Source organism: Mytilus californianus, unplaced genomic scaffold (assembly GCF_021869535.1).
Source record: "Mytilus californianus isolate M0D057914Y unplaced genomic scaffold, xbMytCali1.0.p SCAF_7, whole genome shotgun sequence".
Taxonomy (NCBI): domain Eukaryota; kingdom Metazoa; phylum Mollusca; class Bivalvia; order Mytilida; family Mytilidae; genus Mytilus; species Mytilus californianus.
This window is the reverse complement of record NW_026262723.1, coordinates 51,477,187-51,490,447: the sequence shown is the minus strand read 5'-3', so window position 1 is coordinate 51,490,447 and position 13,261 is coordinate 51,477,187. Positions and strand designations below refer to the sequence as shown.

The window sequence follows — 13,261 nt, the reverse complement described above, 5'->3', positions numbered from 1 at the left end:
CCGTCAGTCACATGTCCAATGTCCTTGACCTCATTTTCATGGTTCAGTGACTACTTGAAAAAAAAGTTCAGATTTTTTGTAATGTTAAATTCTCTCTTATTATAAGTAATAGGATAACTATATTTGGTATGTGCGTACCTTGCAAGGTCCTCATGCCCGTCAGACAGTTTTCACTTGACCTCGACCTCATTTCATGGATCAGTGAACAAGGTTAAGTTTTGGTGGTCAAGTCCATATCTCAGATACTATAAGCAATAGGTCTAGTATATTCGGTGTATGGAAGGACTGTAAGGTGTACATGTCCAACTGGCAGGTGTCATCTGACCTTGACCTCATTTTCATGGTTCAGTGGTTATAGTTAAGTTTTTGTGTTTTGGTCTGTTTTTCTTATACTGTATGCAATAGGTCTACTATATTTGGTGTATGGAATGATTGTAAGGTGTACATGTCTAGCTGGCAGGTGTCATCTGACCTTGACCTCATTTTCATGGTTCAGTGGTCAAAGTTAAGTTTTTGAGTTTTGGTCTTTCTTTCTAATACTGCATGCAATAGGTCAGCTATATTTGGTGTATGGAATGATTGTAAGGTGTACATGTCTAGCTGGCAGGTGTCATCTTACCTTGACCTCATTTTCATGGTTCAGTGGTCAAAGTTAAGTTTTTGAGTTTTGGTCTTTTTTTCTAATACTATATGCAATAGTTCAACTATATTTGGTGTATGGAAATATTTTATGATCTATATGTCAGTTACGCAGGTTTTATTTGACCTTGACCTCATTTTCAAGGTTCATTGCTCAGTGTTAATTTTTTGTGTTTTCGTCTGTTTTTCTTAAACTATAAGCAATAGGTCAACTATATTTGTTGTATGGAAGAATTGTTAGCTGTACATGCCTGCCTAGCATGGTTCATCTGACCTTGACCTCATTTTCATGGTTCATTGGTCAATGTTTAGTTTACTTGGTTAATGTTAAGTTTATGTGACAGTTGTAATAAAGCTTTATATTTAGGACTATCAACATAATATCAATGATTAGTAAAGAAGGCGAGACATTTCAGCGTGTGCACTCTTGTTCAGATAAAGGAACAGCGGTACTACTTTTTTATTCAATGTAAAGCAAATAATTTGTAGAATTACTAATATATAAAAAGATGTTAACTTAATATTGAATACAAATCTATATTACATACTATGAAAGTACTTTTATTCTTTGGTACCATTTGTCGTGGTTTTTGTCGAGCCTGCGACTTTTGTCGCAGAAAGCTCGACATAGGGATAGTGATCCAGCGATGGCGGCGTTAGCTAACTTCTTAAAAGCTTTATATTTTAGAAGGTGGAAGACCTGGATGCTTCATACTTTCTATATGGATGCCTCATGTTACGAAGTTTCCGTCAGTCACATGTCCAATGTCCTTGACCTCATTTTCATGGTTCAGTGACTACTTGAAAAAAAAGTTAACATTTTTTGTAATGTTAAATTCTCTCTTATTATAAGTAGTAGGATAAATATATTTGGTATGTGCGTACCTTGCAAGGTCCTCATGCCCGTCAGACAGTTTTCACTTGACCTTGACCTCATTTCATGGATCAGTGAACAAGGTTAAGTTTTGGTGGTCTAGTCCATATCTCAGATACTATAAGCAATAGTTCAAGTATATTCGGTGTATGGAAGGACTGTAAGGTGTACATGTCCAACTGGCAGGTGTCATCTGACCTTGACCTCGTTTTCATCGTTCAGTGGTTATAGTTAAGTTTTTGTGTTTTGGTCTGTTTTTTTGTATACTGTATGCAATAGGTCTACTATATTTGGTGTATGGAATGATTGTAAGGTGGACATGTCTTGCTGACAGGTGTCATTTGACCTTGACCTCATTTTCATGGTTCAGTGGTCAAAGTTAAGATTTTGAGTTTTGTTCTTTTTTTTCTAATACTATATGCAATAGGTCAACTATATTTGGTGTATGGAAATATTTTATGATATATATGTCAGTCGCGCAGGTTTTATTTGACCTTGACCTCATTTTCACAGTTCATTGCTCAGTGTTATGTTTTTGTGTTTTGGTCTGTTTTTCTTAAAACTATAAGCAATAGGTCAACTATATTTGTTGTATGGAAGAATTGTTAGCTGTACATGCCTGCCTGGCATGGTTCATCTGACCTTGACCTCATTTTCATGGTTCATTGGTCAATGTTTAGTTTTCTTGGTTAATGTTAAGTTTATGTGACAGTTGTAATAAAGCTTTATATTTAGGACTATCAACATAATATCAGTGATTAGTAAAATAAAGAAGGCGAGACATTTCAGTGTGTGCACTCTTGTTGTGGAAGGCATTATCCACGAATTTAAGTATTCAACGAAATATAACGACTGTTGTCCAAAATCAAGACATGGAAAGATCCCCATGTAGGTTTTGTTATGGCTCACAAAAAAGACTAATAAAACTTCAAATTCTTTACTTGATAAACAAACCTCCGGAGAGGGTGAAAAACTGAAAAATACAAAATAAGCAATTCTTACTAACAATAAGCATTACAAAAATTTAGCATGACAGTACACAATAAATTATCAATACTAAAAACACAATATTTGGTTTCAAATCATCTTTTTTCTTTTTGTTAAATGAAGTGTTCAATATTCAACTTGTGTCATACAATGATTGTCATAATAGTCTAAGCAAATTCAAAGTTCATAATAGATGCAATCAAATAATTCGGTTACAGTAAAAAACAGTAGCACATTTGCTTGTAGGTTTACAGTAGAAAATAGTCGCCTTTTTTCACGAATCGAAGTGAGTAATTTACAATAACAAAAAACCGCAAATTAAATACTTTTCAAGAGAAAACATCTTAATCAAAGCAAAGGAAATACAAATCAGCACGCTGGATTTAAGAATTAATGTAAAAAAAGGTATGATAAACAATTCATGTAAAAAGACCAAAAAGAATGTTTGTCAACTGTTTAGAAAGACTTAAAAATATTATACTTGTCAGAAAAGGTTTATACATATATAAAGAAAAATATGCTACAAGCTAACTTACGCTTTGGTGTCGTGAAGTTACAAATTTCATGAGAAATTGTACAAAATTTTGCTTTAACAAATTTACCAAACGTGCCGGATATAAAAATAAGTGTATAAAACCAGTAGATAAAAAAAACAAAGAAGTGAACTCCGTTTCATTTCCGGAAACATGACAGGTTTGACTACATGGATACGGCATATAATCTAGAAATTACATTGAATATCAGCAAACACACTATGCACTTCATGTAAGATTTTAACCATTAAACTTTAATCTTAAAAAACCTGAACTGTACAACTTTTAACCTTTAAAGGCTCAGGAAAAATAAGTTTTGACTATGATTTGTAAAGTTATATAAATCCTTGGTTTTGATTGATGAAAGTCATACTTCCGGTGATGGTATCATTGATGAAGTGTTCATTTTTAGCTCACCTGGCCCAAAGGGCCAAGTGGTGAGCTTTTCTCATTACTTGGTGTCCGTCGTCCTGCGTCTGTCGCCCGTAAACTTTTACAAAAATCTTCTCCTCTGAAACTACTGGGCCAAATTTGACCAAACTTGGCCACAATCATCATTGGGGTATCTAGTTTAAATAAAATGCTCCGCTGGGCGCAGCTTGATACGACCGCAGAGGTCGAACCCTGAACAGTTGGGGCAAGTATATACTCAACATTCAAGCTTGATACAGCACTGAATTTGGATTGTGATTCAATATTTGACACAGCATAGGTTTCTGACACAGAATTAATGTGGTCTAAGAACTTAAAAAATTTTAATTTACCTATTCAAACCATATCATTATTATTTGCTTTTATATATAAATCAGAAATAACCAATTTAAAATGGAAAATTTTAAAGAAAAAAAAGGAAAAAAAAGAAAAAAAAAATCCCTCCCCCAAATTTTTTGAACCCCCTTATGATTCATCACCCCCAAACTCAATCCCAGCCTTCCCTTTGTGGTATGGTACCTTGCAGTACAATTTCATAGAGATCCATACACTTGAACACAAGTTATTGTCTGGAAACTAGAAAAATGCTTGTTTTTTGGCCCCTTTTTGGCCCCATATTCCTAAACATTTAGGGCAATTACCCCATAACTCAAACCCAGCTTTCCCTTTTGTGATATGGAACCTTGTAGTACAATTTCATAAAGATCCATTCACTTACACACAAGTTATTGTCCTGAAACTAGAAAAATGCTGTTTTTTGCCCCTTTTTGGCCCCAAATTCCTAAAATTTTGAGGCAATTACCCCCAAAATCAATCCCAGCCTTCCCTTTGTGGTATGGTACCTTGCAGTTAATTTCAGAGAGATCCATACACTTGAACACAAGTTATTGTCTGGAAACTAGAAAAATGCTTATTTTTGGCCCCTTACTCCTAAACGTTGGGCAATTACCCCCAAACTTGTGTCCAGCTTTTCCTTTGTGATATGGAACCTTGTAGTACAATTTCAGAAAGATCCATAGACTTACACACAAGTTATTGTTATGAAACCAGAAAAATGCTTGTTTTTTACCCCTTTTTAAGCCCCTAATTCCTAAAATTTTGAGGCAAGTACCCCTAAAATCAATCCAAGCATTCCCTTTGTGATATGGAACCTTGTGGTACAATGTCAGAGAGATCCATACACTAACACACAAGTTATGTCTGGAAGTTACAAAAATGCTTACCGTCGTTTGGGGTGTATAGTGCGCATTTGTGTGTAGTGCGCACCCCCTTTATGGTCCAAGAAACGTGTGAAAAAAAGTTTATTGTTCGTATAAGACTCATAGACATTTTCGGAAAAGTCACAGCTCCAAAATTTGCAAACAGGAAGTCTATCGGTTAACAGGATGTTTTTTAAATGGACACCGATGTCAGAGAATTCCGTACGGAATACATAATTAATATGAAATTGCAAATATTCTGACAAATGAATAAGAATTTTATTAGATTGAGATAAATCTACATTTAAGTTTGTTTTTTTTAAAACCAAATTTAATAAATTGTTTGAGTATCAAGGACAAGATTAAATATCCAAATTAATGTTCTGATTCAAACAATAACATAATTACGAATCAGTCAAATGATTATCATTAACATCATTAGTGCTGTAATAAATTGTTAAAATCTCATTATTTTTATTTATGAATCAGTCAAATGATTATCATTAACATCATTAGTGCTGTAATAAATTGTTAAAATCTCATAATTTTTATTTTTTGTTTGTTTATTCTAGCTGTTAATCCGTATTATCACACCTCAATCAACGGGTCTAATCGATGTTAAAAAAATCAGTGACAGGTTCACCTTGTTCCTAATTAAATTTGTTCGGGTTACATTTATGGGATTATCATGTTTTCAATCATAATTTCTTGAACGGTTTTAAACAGTTGTTTAAAAGTTACAAAGTAGAAACGTATTTATAAAAATAAACTTCTCATAGACTAAATCATCACTTTACAATATCAAGTCACATGACTGACCCACATGACTGGCGAATAACCTGATACATTAGAAAAAATGGTGGTTTATCTTTTCAAAACGAGCGTGGTTTATTCAATTTTCATACACTTTTCTTCTACTCTCCATGATGAACACATACAAAAACAGTAAGTTATGACAACAAGCAACACAGAGGCTAATTTAACCGACAACAAAAGCTTTATTGTGTCTTTATTAAGACATGGCAAATTTCCAGATTGCAAACAGATGGACAAATTTACAAGATAAACGTAACTACAGAGATATAAAATGTTTTTTATTTGAATAAAACATGACAATTCAAGAACAATAAGATACATATTACAAATATAACAAATATAACATGTAAAACATAAAAACAATCGAGGTTTTAGCAAAAATATTCCGTACTCTTCACTTCTCCTGGAAATTTCTTTGTCGGAGTTTGGACCTGAAAAAAGACTAAGAAAATGTCTGTAGGCATGTATAACGCGCACCCCTCTTACAAGAAACATGACCCAGGGTATAAATGTGCGCACTATACATACCAAAAGACAGTATTTTTTGCCCCTTTTTGGCCCCTAATTCCTTAACTGTTGGTACCATAACCCCCGAAATCAATCCCAACCTTCCTTTTGTGGTATTGAACCTTATGGTAAAATTTCATAGAGATCCATTCACTTAAACTAAAGTGAGAGTGCGAAAACCAATGTGTCTACGGATGACGCCAACGTCATACCAATATACGACCACAAAATTTTTTTGCGGTCGTATAAAAATGTGTCCGGTGACCCAGCCAACCAACCAAGATGGCCTCCATGGCTAAAAATAGAACATAGGGGTAAAATGTAGACTTTGGCTTATATCTCTGAAACCAAAGCATTTAGAGCAAATCTGACATGGGGTAAAATTGTTTATCAGGTCAAGATCTATCTGCCCTGGAATTTTCAGATGAATCGGACAATCCGTTGTTGGGTTGCTGCCCCTGAATTGGTAATTTTAAGGAAATTTTGCCGTTTTTGGTTATTATCTTAAATATTATTATAGATAGAGATAAACTGTAAACAGCAATAATGTTCAGCAAAGTAAGATCTACAAATAAGTCAACATGACCAAAATGGTCAGTTGACCCCTTAAGGAGTTATTGCCCTTTATATTCAATTTTTAACCATTTTTCGTAAATTTTTGTAGTCTTTTACAAAAATCTTCTCCTCTGAAACTACTAAGACAAATTTAACCAAACTTGTCCACAATCATCATTAGGGTATTTAGTTTAAAAAATGTGTCCGATGACCCCAGCCGCGAACCAAGATGGCCGACATGGCTAAAAAAAGTACATAGGGTAAAATGCAGTTTTTGGCTCATATCTCTGAAACCAAAGCATTTAAAGATCTGACAAGAATAAAATTGTTCATTAGGTCAAGATCTATCTTCCCTGAAATTTTCAGACCAATCAGGCAACACATTGTTGGGTTGCTGCCCCTGAATTGGTAATTTTAAGAAAATTTTCCAGCTTTTGGTTATTATCTTGAATATTATTATAGATAGAGATAAACTGTAAACAGCAATAATGTACAGCAAAGTAAGATCTACAAATAAGTTAACATGACCAAAACTGTCAATTGACCCCTTAAGGAGTTATTGCCCTTTATAGTCAATTTTTAGCTCACCAGGGCCCAAAGGGCCCCATGTGAGCTTATGCCATCACTTGGCGTCCGTCGTCGTCGTCTGTCGTCGTAAACTATTTAAAAAATCTTCTCCTCTGAAACTACTGGGCCAAATACTTTCAAACTTTTACTAAATGTTCCTTAGGGTATCTAGTTTATAAATTGTAACGAAGTTTTGATCCATCGACAAACATGGCCACCATGGCTAAAAATAGAACATAGGGGTCAAATGCAGTTTTTGCTTATATCTCAAAAACTAAAGCTTTTAGAGCAAATCTGACATAGGGTCAAATTGTTCAATTGGTCAAGATATATCAGCCCTGAAATTTTCAGACGAATCGAACAACTCATTGTTGGGTTGCTGCCACTAAATTGGTAGTTTTAAGGAAATTTTGCAGTTTTTTGTTATTATCTTGATTATTATTATAGATAAATATAAACTGTAAACAGCAATAATGTTCAGCAAAGGAAGATCTACAAAAAAGTTTTCTATGACCAAAATTGTCAATTGACCCCTTAAGGAGTTATTGCCCTTTAAAGACAATTTTACACAATTTGTTCATCAAGTTTGCTAACATTTAAAAATCTTCTCCTCTGAAACTACTGGGCCAAATACCTTCAAACTTCATCTAAATGTTCCTTAGGATATCTAGTTTATAAATTGTATCCAAAGTTTTAATCCATCGACAAACATGGCCGCCATGGCTAAAAATAGAACATAGAGGTCAAATGCAGTTTTTGGCTTATACCTCCAAAACTAAAGCTTTTAGAGCAAATCAGACACGGGTAAAATTGTTCAATTGGTCAAGATCTATCAGCCCTGAAATTTTCAGACAAATCAAACAACCCATTGTTGGGTTGCTGCCACTAAATTGGTAGTTTTGAGGAAATTTTGCAGTTTTTTGTTATCTTGAATATTATTATAGATGGATATAAACTGTAAACAGCAATAATGTTCAGCAAAGGAAGATCTACAAAAAAGTTTTATATGACCAAAATTCAGCAAAGTAGGATCTACAGAAAAATTAAATGACCAAATTTGTCAATTGACCCCTTAAGGAGTTATTGCCCTTTAAATACAATTTTACGCAATGTGTTCATCAAGTTTGCTAACATTTAAAAATCTTCTCTTCTGAAACTATTGTGCCTAATACTTCTTAACTTTGAATGAATGTTCCTTTAGGAATCTAGTTTATAAATTGTATCCGAAATTTTGATCCATCAACAAACATGGCCGCCATGGCTAAAAATAGAACATAGGGGTGAAATGCAGTTTTTGGCTTATATCTCAGAAACTAAAGCATTTAGAGCAAATCTGACATGGGGTAAAAATGTTCCAAAGGTCAAGATCTATCAGCCCTGATATTTTCAGACACACTGAACAACCCATTGTTGGGTTGCTGCCACTAAATTGGTTGTTTTAAGGAAATTTTGCAGTTTTTGGTTATTATCTTGAATATTATTGAAGATAAAGATAAACTGTAAACAGCAAAAATGTTCAGCAAAGTAAGATCTACAAAAAAGTTTAATATGACCAAAATGGTCAATTGACCCCTTTAGGAGATATTGCCCTTTAAGGACAATTTTACACAAGTTGTTTTATGTTTTTTAACTTTAAAAATCTTCTCAAATGAATCAAGTATAAATTTTGTACTTCATTTCCTTGTATGTCAAGAAACATAGACACTATGGGTAAAAAGCAAAAATAATCATTGATGAAAGATTTAAGCAAAAAAAATAACAGGTGAGCGATTCAGGCTCTTGAGAGCCTCTTGTTTACAATTTTCATAAATTTTGTAAATTTTTGTAAACTTTTACAAAATATTTTCCACTGTAACTACTGGGCCAAGTTCATTATAGATAGAGATAATACTAAGCAGCAAGAATGTTCAGTAAAGTAAGATCTACAAACACATCACCATCACCAAAACACAATTTTGTCATGAATCCATCTGTGTCCTTTGTTTAATATGCACATAGACCAAGGTGAGCGACACAGGCTCTTTAGAGCCTCTAGTTTGTCTCCTAATTCTCATAAGAAAAAAATTAATTTCATATTGGGCTTTTTTATTTTTTAAGAATAAATTCTACAATTCAAAGTACATTTGTAGCATTTGTTTATGTAACCGTTTTCTTTAGTGATATGTTTAGGGCCCAACTAATACCTGTGATGATCTTTATACTGTTGATCATTTGATCTCGGGTTAATAAGTGTCATCACTTCTGATGAATGTTGTCAGTAATGAAAGACGAACAAGTAAGTTAAAATGAACACCATATTTATACCCAACGCAACGAGTTGCGAAGGGTATAATGTTTTTGATCCGTCTGTCCGTCCGTCCGTCAGTCCATCAGTCCGTCAGTCCTGTTTCTTGTCATTGCAACTCCTCTCAAACCACACAACAGAATTTCATGAAACCTTTTCAGATAATAAGGACATACTACTTAGATGTGCATTTTGACAGGAAATTACGATTTAATTTTTTTTCCAGGAGTTACACCCCTTTGAACTTATTTGCCCAATATACTACTGCAATCTTTTGTCATCATAACTCCTCTCAAACCACACAACAGAATTACATGAAACCTTTTCAGATAAGAAGGACATACTACATAGATGTGCATATCGACAGGAAATTACGATTTAATTTTTTTTCCAGGAGTTACGCCCCTTTGAACTTATTTGCCCAATATACTACTGCACCCTTTTGTCATCGCAACTCCTCTTAAACCACACAACAGAATTTCATGAAACCTTTTCAAATAAGAAGGACATACTACGTAGATGTGCATATCGACAGGAAATTATGATTCAATTTTTTTTTCTGATACAATTTTTAAGTCTCCCAAACGAAGTTTGGGAAGACTTATTGGTTTTGCTCAGTTCTTATTATTATTATTATTATTATTATTATTATTATTATTATTCTTCTTCTTCTTCTTCTTCTCTTCTTCTTCTTCTTCTTCCGCCGCTTTTAAATTTGAACTTGTCCGCACTCGTTCTCCAAAACCACTTGTCAGATTAACTTAGGGTTTCACAATATGCTAGACTTACATGTCTAGTGGTGCAATCAGGATTCAGGGTTTTGTTTGTACATTGGGGTTTATAAAGGGGTACTTTGAGGGGCAAAAAGAAAGGAGGGTTTTACTATAGAACCCTATGATTATAAATTGAAAACCGTTTGTGATAGACACAATCTTTTTAATTGAAAATGTTCTAAATGATAAAGCACATTAAATGAAATACAGAGTTAGTCCCCAGGGGTCACCCCCACCCCCTGCCATTTAAGAAAGTTCTAATATCATGTAAGTGGTCAAGATCCCCACCCCTAAACCATATATATTCTGGTTTTTCATGCTAAAATGGTGTGAATGATATAAAGGGTTAGTCCCCAGGGGTCATCCCGACCCCCTGCCATTTAAGAAAGTTCTAATATCTTGTAAATGGTCGAGATCCCCACCCCTAAACCATATATATTCTGGTTTGTCATGATAAAGCACATCAAATGAAATACAGGGTTAGTTCCCAGGGGTCGACCCCACCCCCTGCCATTTAAGAAAGTTCTAATATCTTGTAAGTGGTCAAGATCCCCACCCCTAAACCATATATATTCTGGTTTGTCATGCGAAGATGGTTTTAATGATATACAGGTTTAGTCCCCAGGGGTCACCCCCACCCCCTGCTATTTAAGAAAGTTCTAATATCTTGTAAGTGGTCAAGATCCCCACCCCTAAACCATATATATTCTGGTTAGTCATACCAAGATGGTTTGAATGATATACAGGGTTAGTCCCCAGGGGTCATCTCGACCCCCTGCCATTTGAGAAAGTTCTAATATCTTGTAAATGGTCGAGATCCCCACCCCTAAACCATATATATATTCCTGTTCATCATGTCTCGAACATTTGAATGACGTATAAGGTCAGTCCCGAGGGGTTCCCCCCACCTCCAATGTTCTAATATCTTGTAAATGGTCGAGATCCCCACACCTTAACCATATACATTCCTGTTCGTCATGTCTTGAACATTTGAATGATGTATAGGGTCAGTCCCCAGGGGTTCCCCCACCCCCAATGTTCTAGTATCTTGTAAATGGTCGAGATCCCCACCCCTAAACCATATATATTCTGGTTTGTCATGCCAAGATGATTTGAATGATATACAGGGTTAGTCCCCAGGCATCACTAATGCAGATACTTTACTGGACCAAACCAATTTTCACTGGACTTTGTCCAATTTCAGGCGACACTGGGAATTTCGAATTATGGGAGCTTCGTTTGGGAGACTTCGTAACAGCATCCTGTTACAATCATTTCTTGTTTTTTCTTACACTTATTTTATTTCTCCAATGACAATGTTGGGACGTGGGGTATGTGAGCACGCTCACTAAGGTTCTTTCATTTACAATGTCCCAGAAATCATTAAACAAAATATGATTATCTTCAAGAATCTTTGTTTCTGATGGCTTCAAATTCTTCACTCAATTTTTTTCCGCAAACGTATAATTTTTGCTCAAACCTCAAAAAACTGATACCCACTAATAAAAGTACTTACACAGTATTTGTTGTTTGAAGAAGAAAAATTATATTTTTTTTATGACACAAACCTCACTTTATAGAATTCAGGTTGAGTGAAGTAGGTCCTACAAGATGACTCTTTGAGGTAACCTGTCAAAAATGGTGATTGATAAATAAAGTATTAGTATTATTCATACACAAATTCTTTGTCACATATAAAATTTCTTTTACAGGAAAGATAGACTGAACTCCATATTTTCCTTTCATGAAGATGGCACCACTGGTGTCAAGGTAGATAAATCTGGTCAGGGTTTGCTGAAGGTCTGGAAGCAGCAGCTTCTGCAATTCAAAAATGTTAGTCCTGATATGGCAGAGGCTATTATAGCTGAATACCCATCTCCGCAATTACTTATGAAGGTAACAGTTTTTATTTTCCTTTTTCATCTTTATCCTTGATATATCAAATTTTGCAGAATAGTTGTAGTTTTCTAGCAACCTGTTTTTTTGTTTGAATTTTTAATAGAATAATGTTAGACCAGAAGGCTTAAATGTCAGAAATAGAATAAAACAGAAATAAACATTTCTGATTATACTGACCACATCTAAGATATGTATTTTGTCCTAATTTAATGATAACTTTAATGATTTATATCAATTGAAGATGCACTCAAAAACATCAGTAAGGACTAAGAATGGTGTTTTAAAGAGACTTTCGAAAACTAAGGCCCTAGTCTTCATTGACAAGCTACTATCTAGCAGTTCAAGATTTTTGGAAGAAAAAACTATCTACCAACTTAGTATTATAATCTTAATGTTCATAAAATGAATGAAATAAAATTGATGTCCTAAATATGATTTTAATGTAAGAGATATAATATTTTGATATAAGATGTTGTTGCTGTAGAACTTGATTTTTATTTTTTTTTATTCCAAATAACTTTCAAATTCATGAAAAATACTTATATAATAAAAACATTTTATTAGGCTAATGATATGGAATCACACAACACAATAGTTCAAATAATAATCAATAAACAATTCTAAGAATTACAAAGGTAGATTAAAAGTGATAATATATAAAAGGCAATTGTGTATAGGGTATGGAAGGCAGGTTAAATTTATCTCTCAAAACTATCAAAATTTTAGACCAAGTCAAAATTCAAAAATAATATTAAAAGAAATGAGCATATTTTTTTTGCAGTTAAGTAATCAAACAGGTAAATGCAGGTGAGTAGATTTCAATGGATGATCCCATTCGAAAAGTTATAACAAAAATAAAATAGCAATAAAAAGAAAAAAATCTTAATAAAGTGCTGTAGAAGAACCACAGTCAAGTCATCAAAGTGATACAGCATACTAACCTTAATCAGCCAAGTATTTCCATACTGGTACATTGTCCACAACCCTTTTTATGTCGGGGGAATTCAGGGAAAATACTTTTTGACACTAACTGAAAACATCTCGTGAAACTTCAGTAATTTCAGATTGTGAGTGATCGTTTGCAGTATGTTCATGGAAATACCCTTTATAGCTCACCTGACCCAAAGGGTCAAGTGAGCTTTTCTCATCACTTGGTGTCCGTCGTCCGACGTTGTCCGTTAACTTTTACAAAAATC

The 13,261-nt window shown here is 34.1% G+C and overlaps 1 protein-coding gene across 2 annotated transcripts in view; it reads left to right on the top strand.

The window, feature by feature from the left end:
* LOC127709708 (crossover junction endonuclease EME1-like) overlaps positions 1-13,261 on the top strand; it is a 71,903-nt gene that overhangs the window by 46,168 nt on the left and 12,474 nt on the right. For both annotated transcript variants that reach the window (XM_052215369.1, XM_052215368.1), the window contains exon 9: positions 11,879-12,062. In XM_052215369.1, coding sequence (XP_052071329.1) covers positions 11,879-12,062 — 184 coding nt within the window. The remainder of the gene's footprint in view (positions 1-11,878; positions 12,063-13,261) is intronic.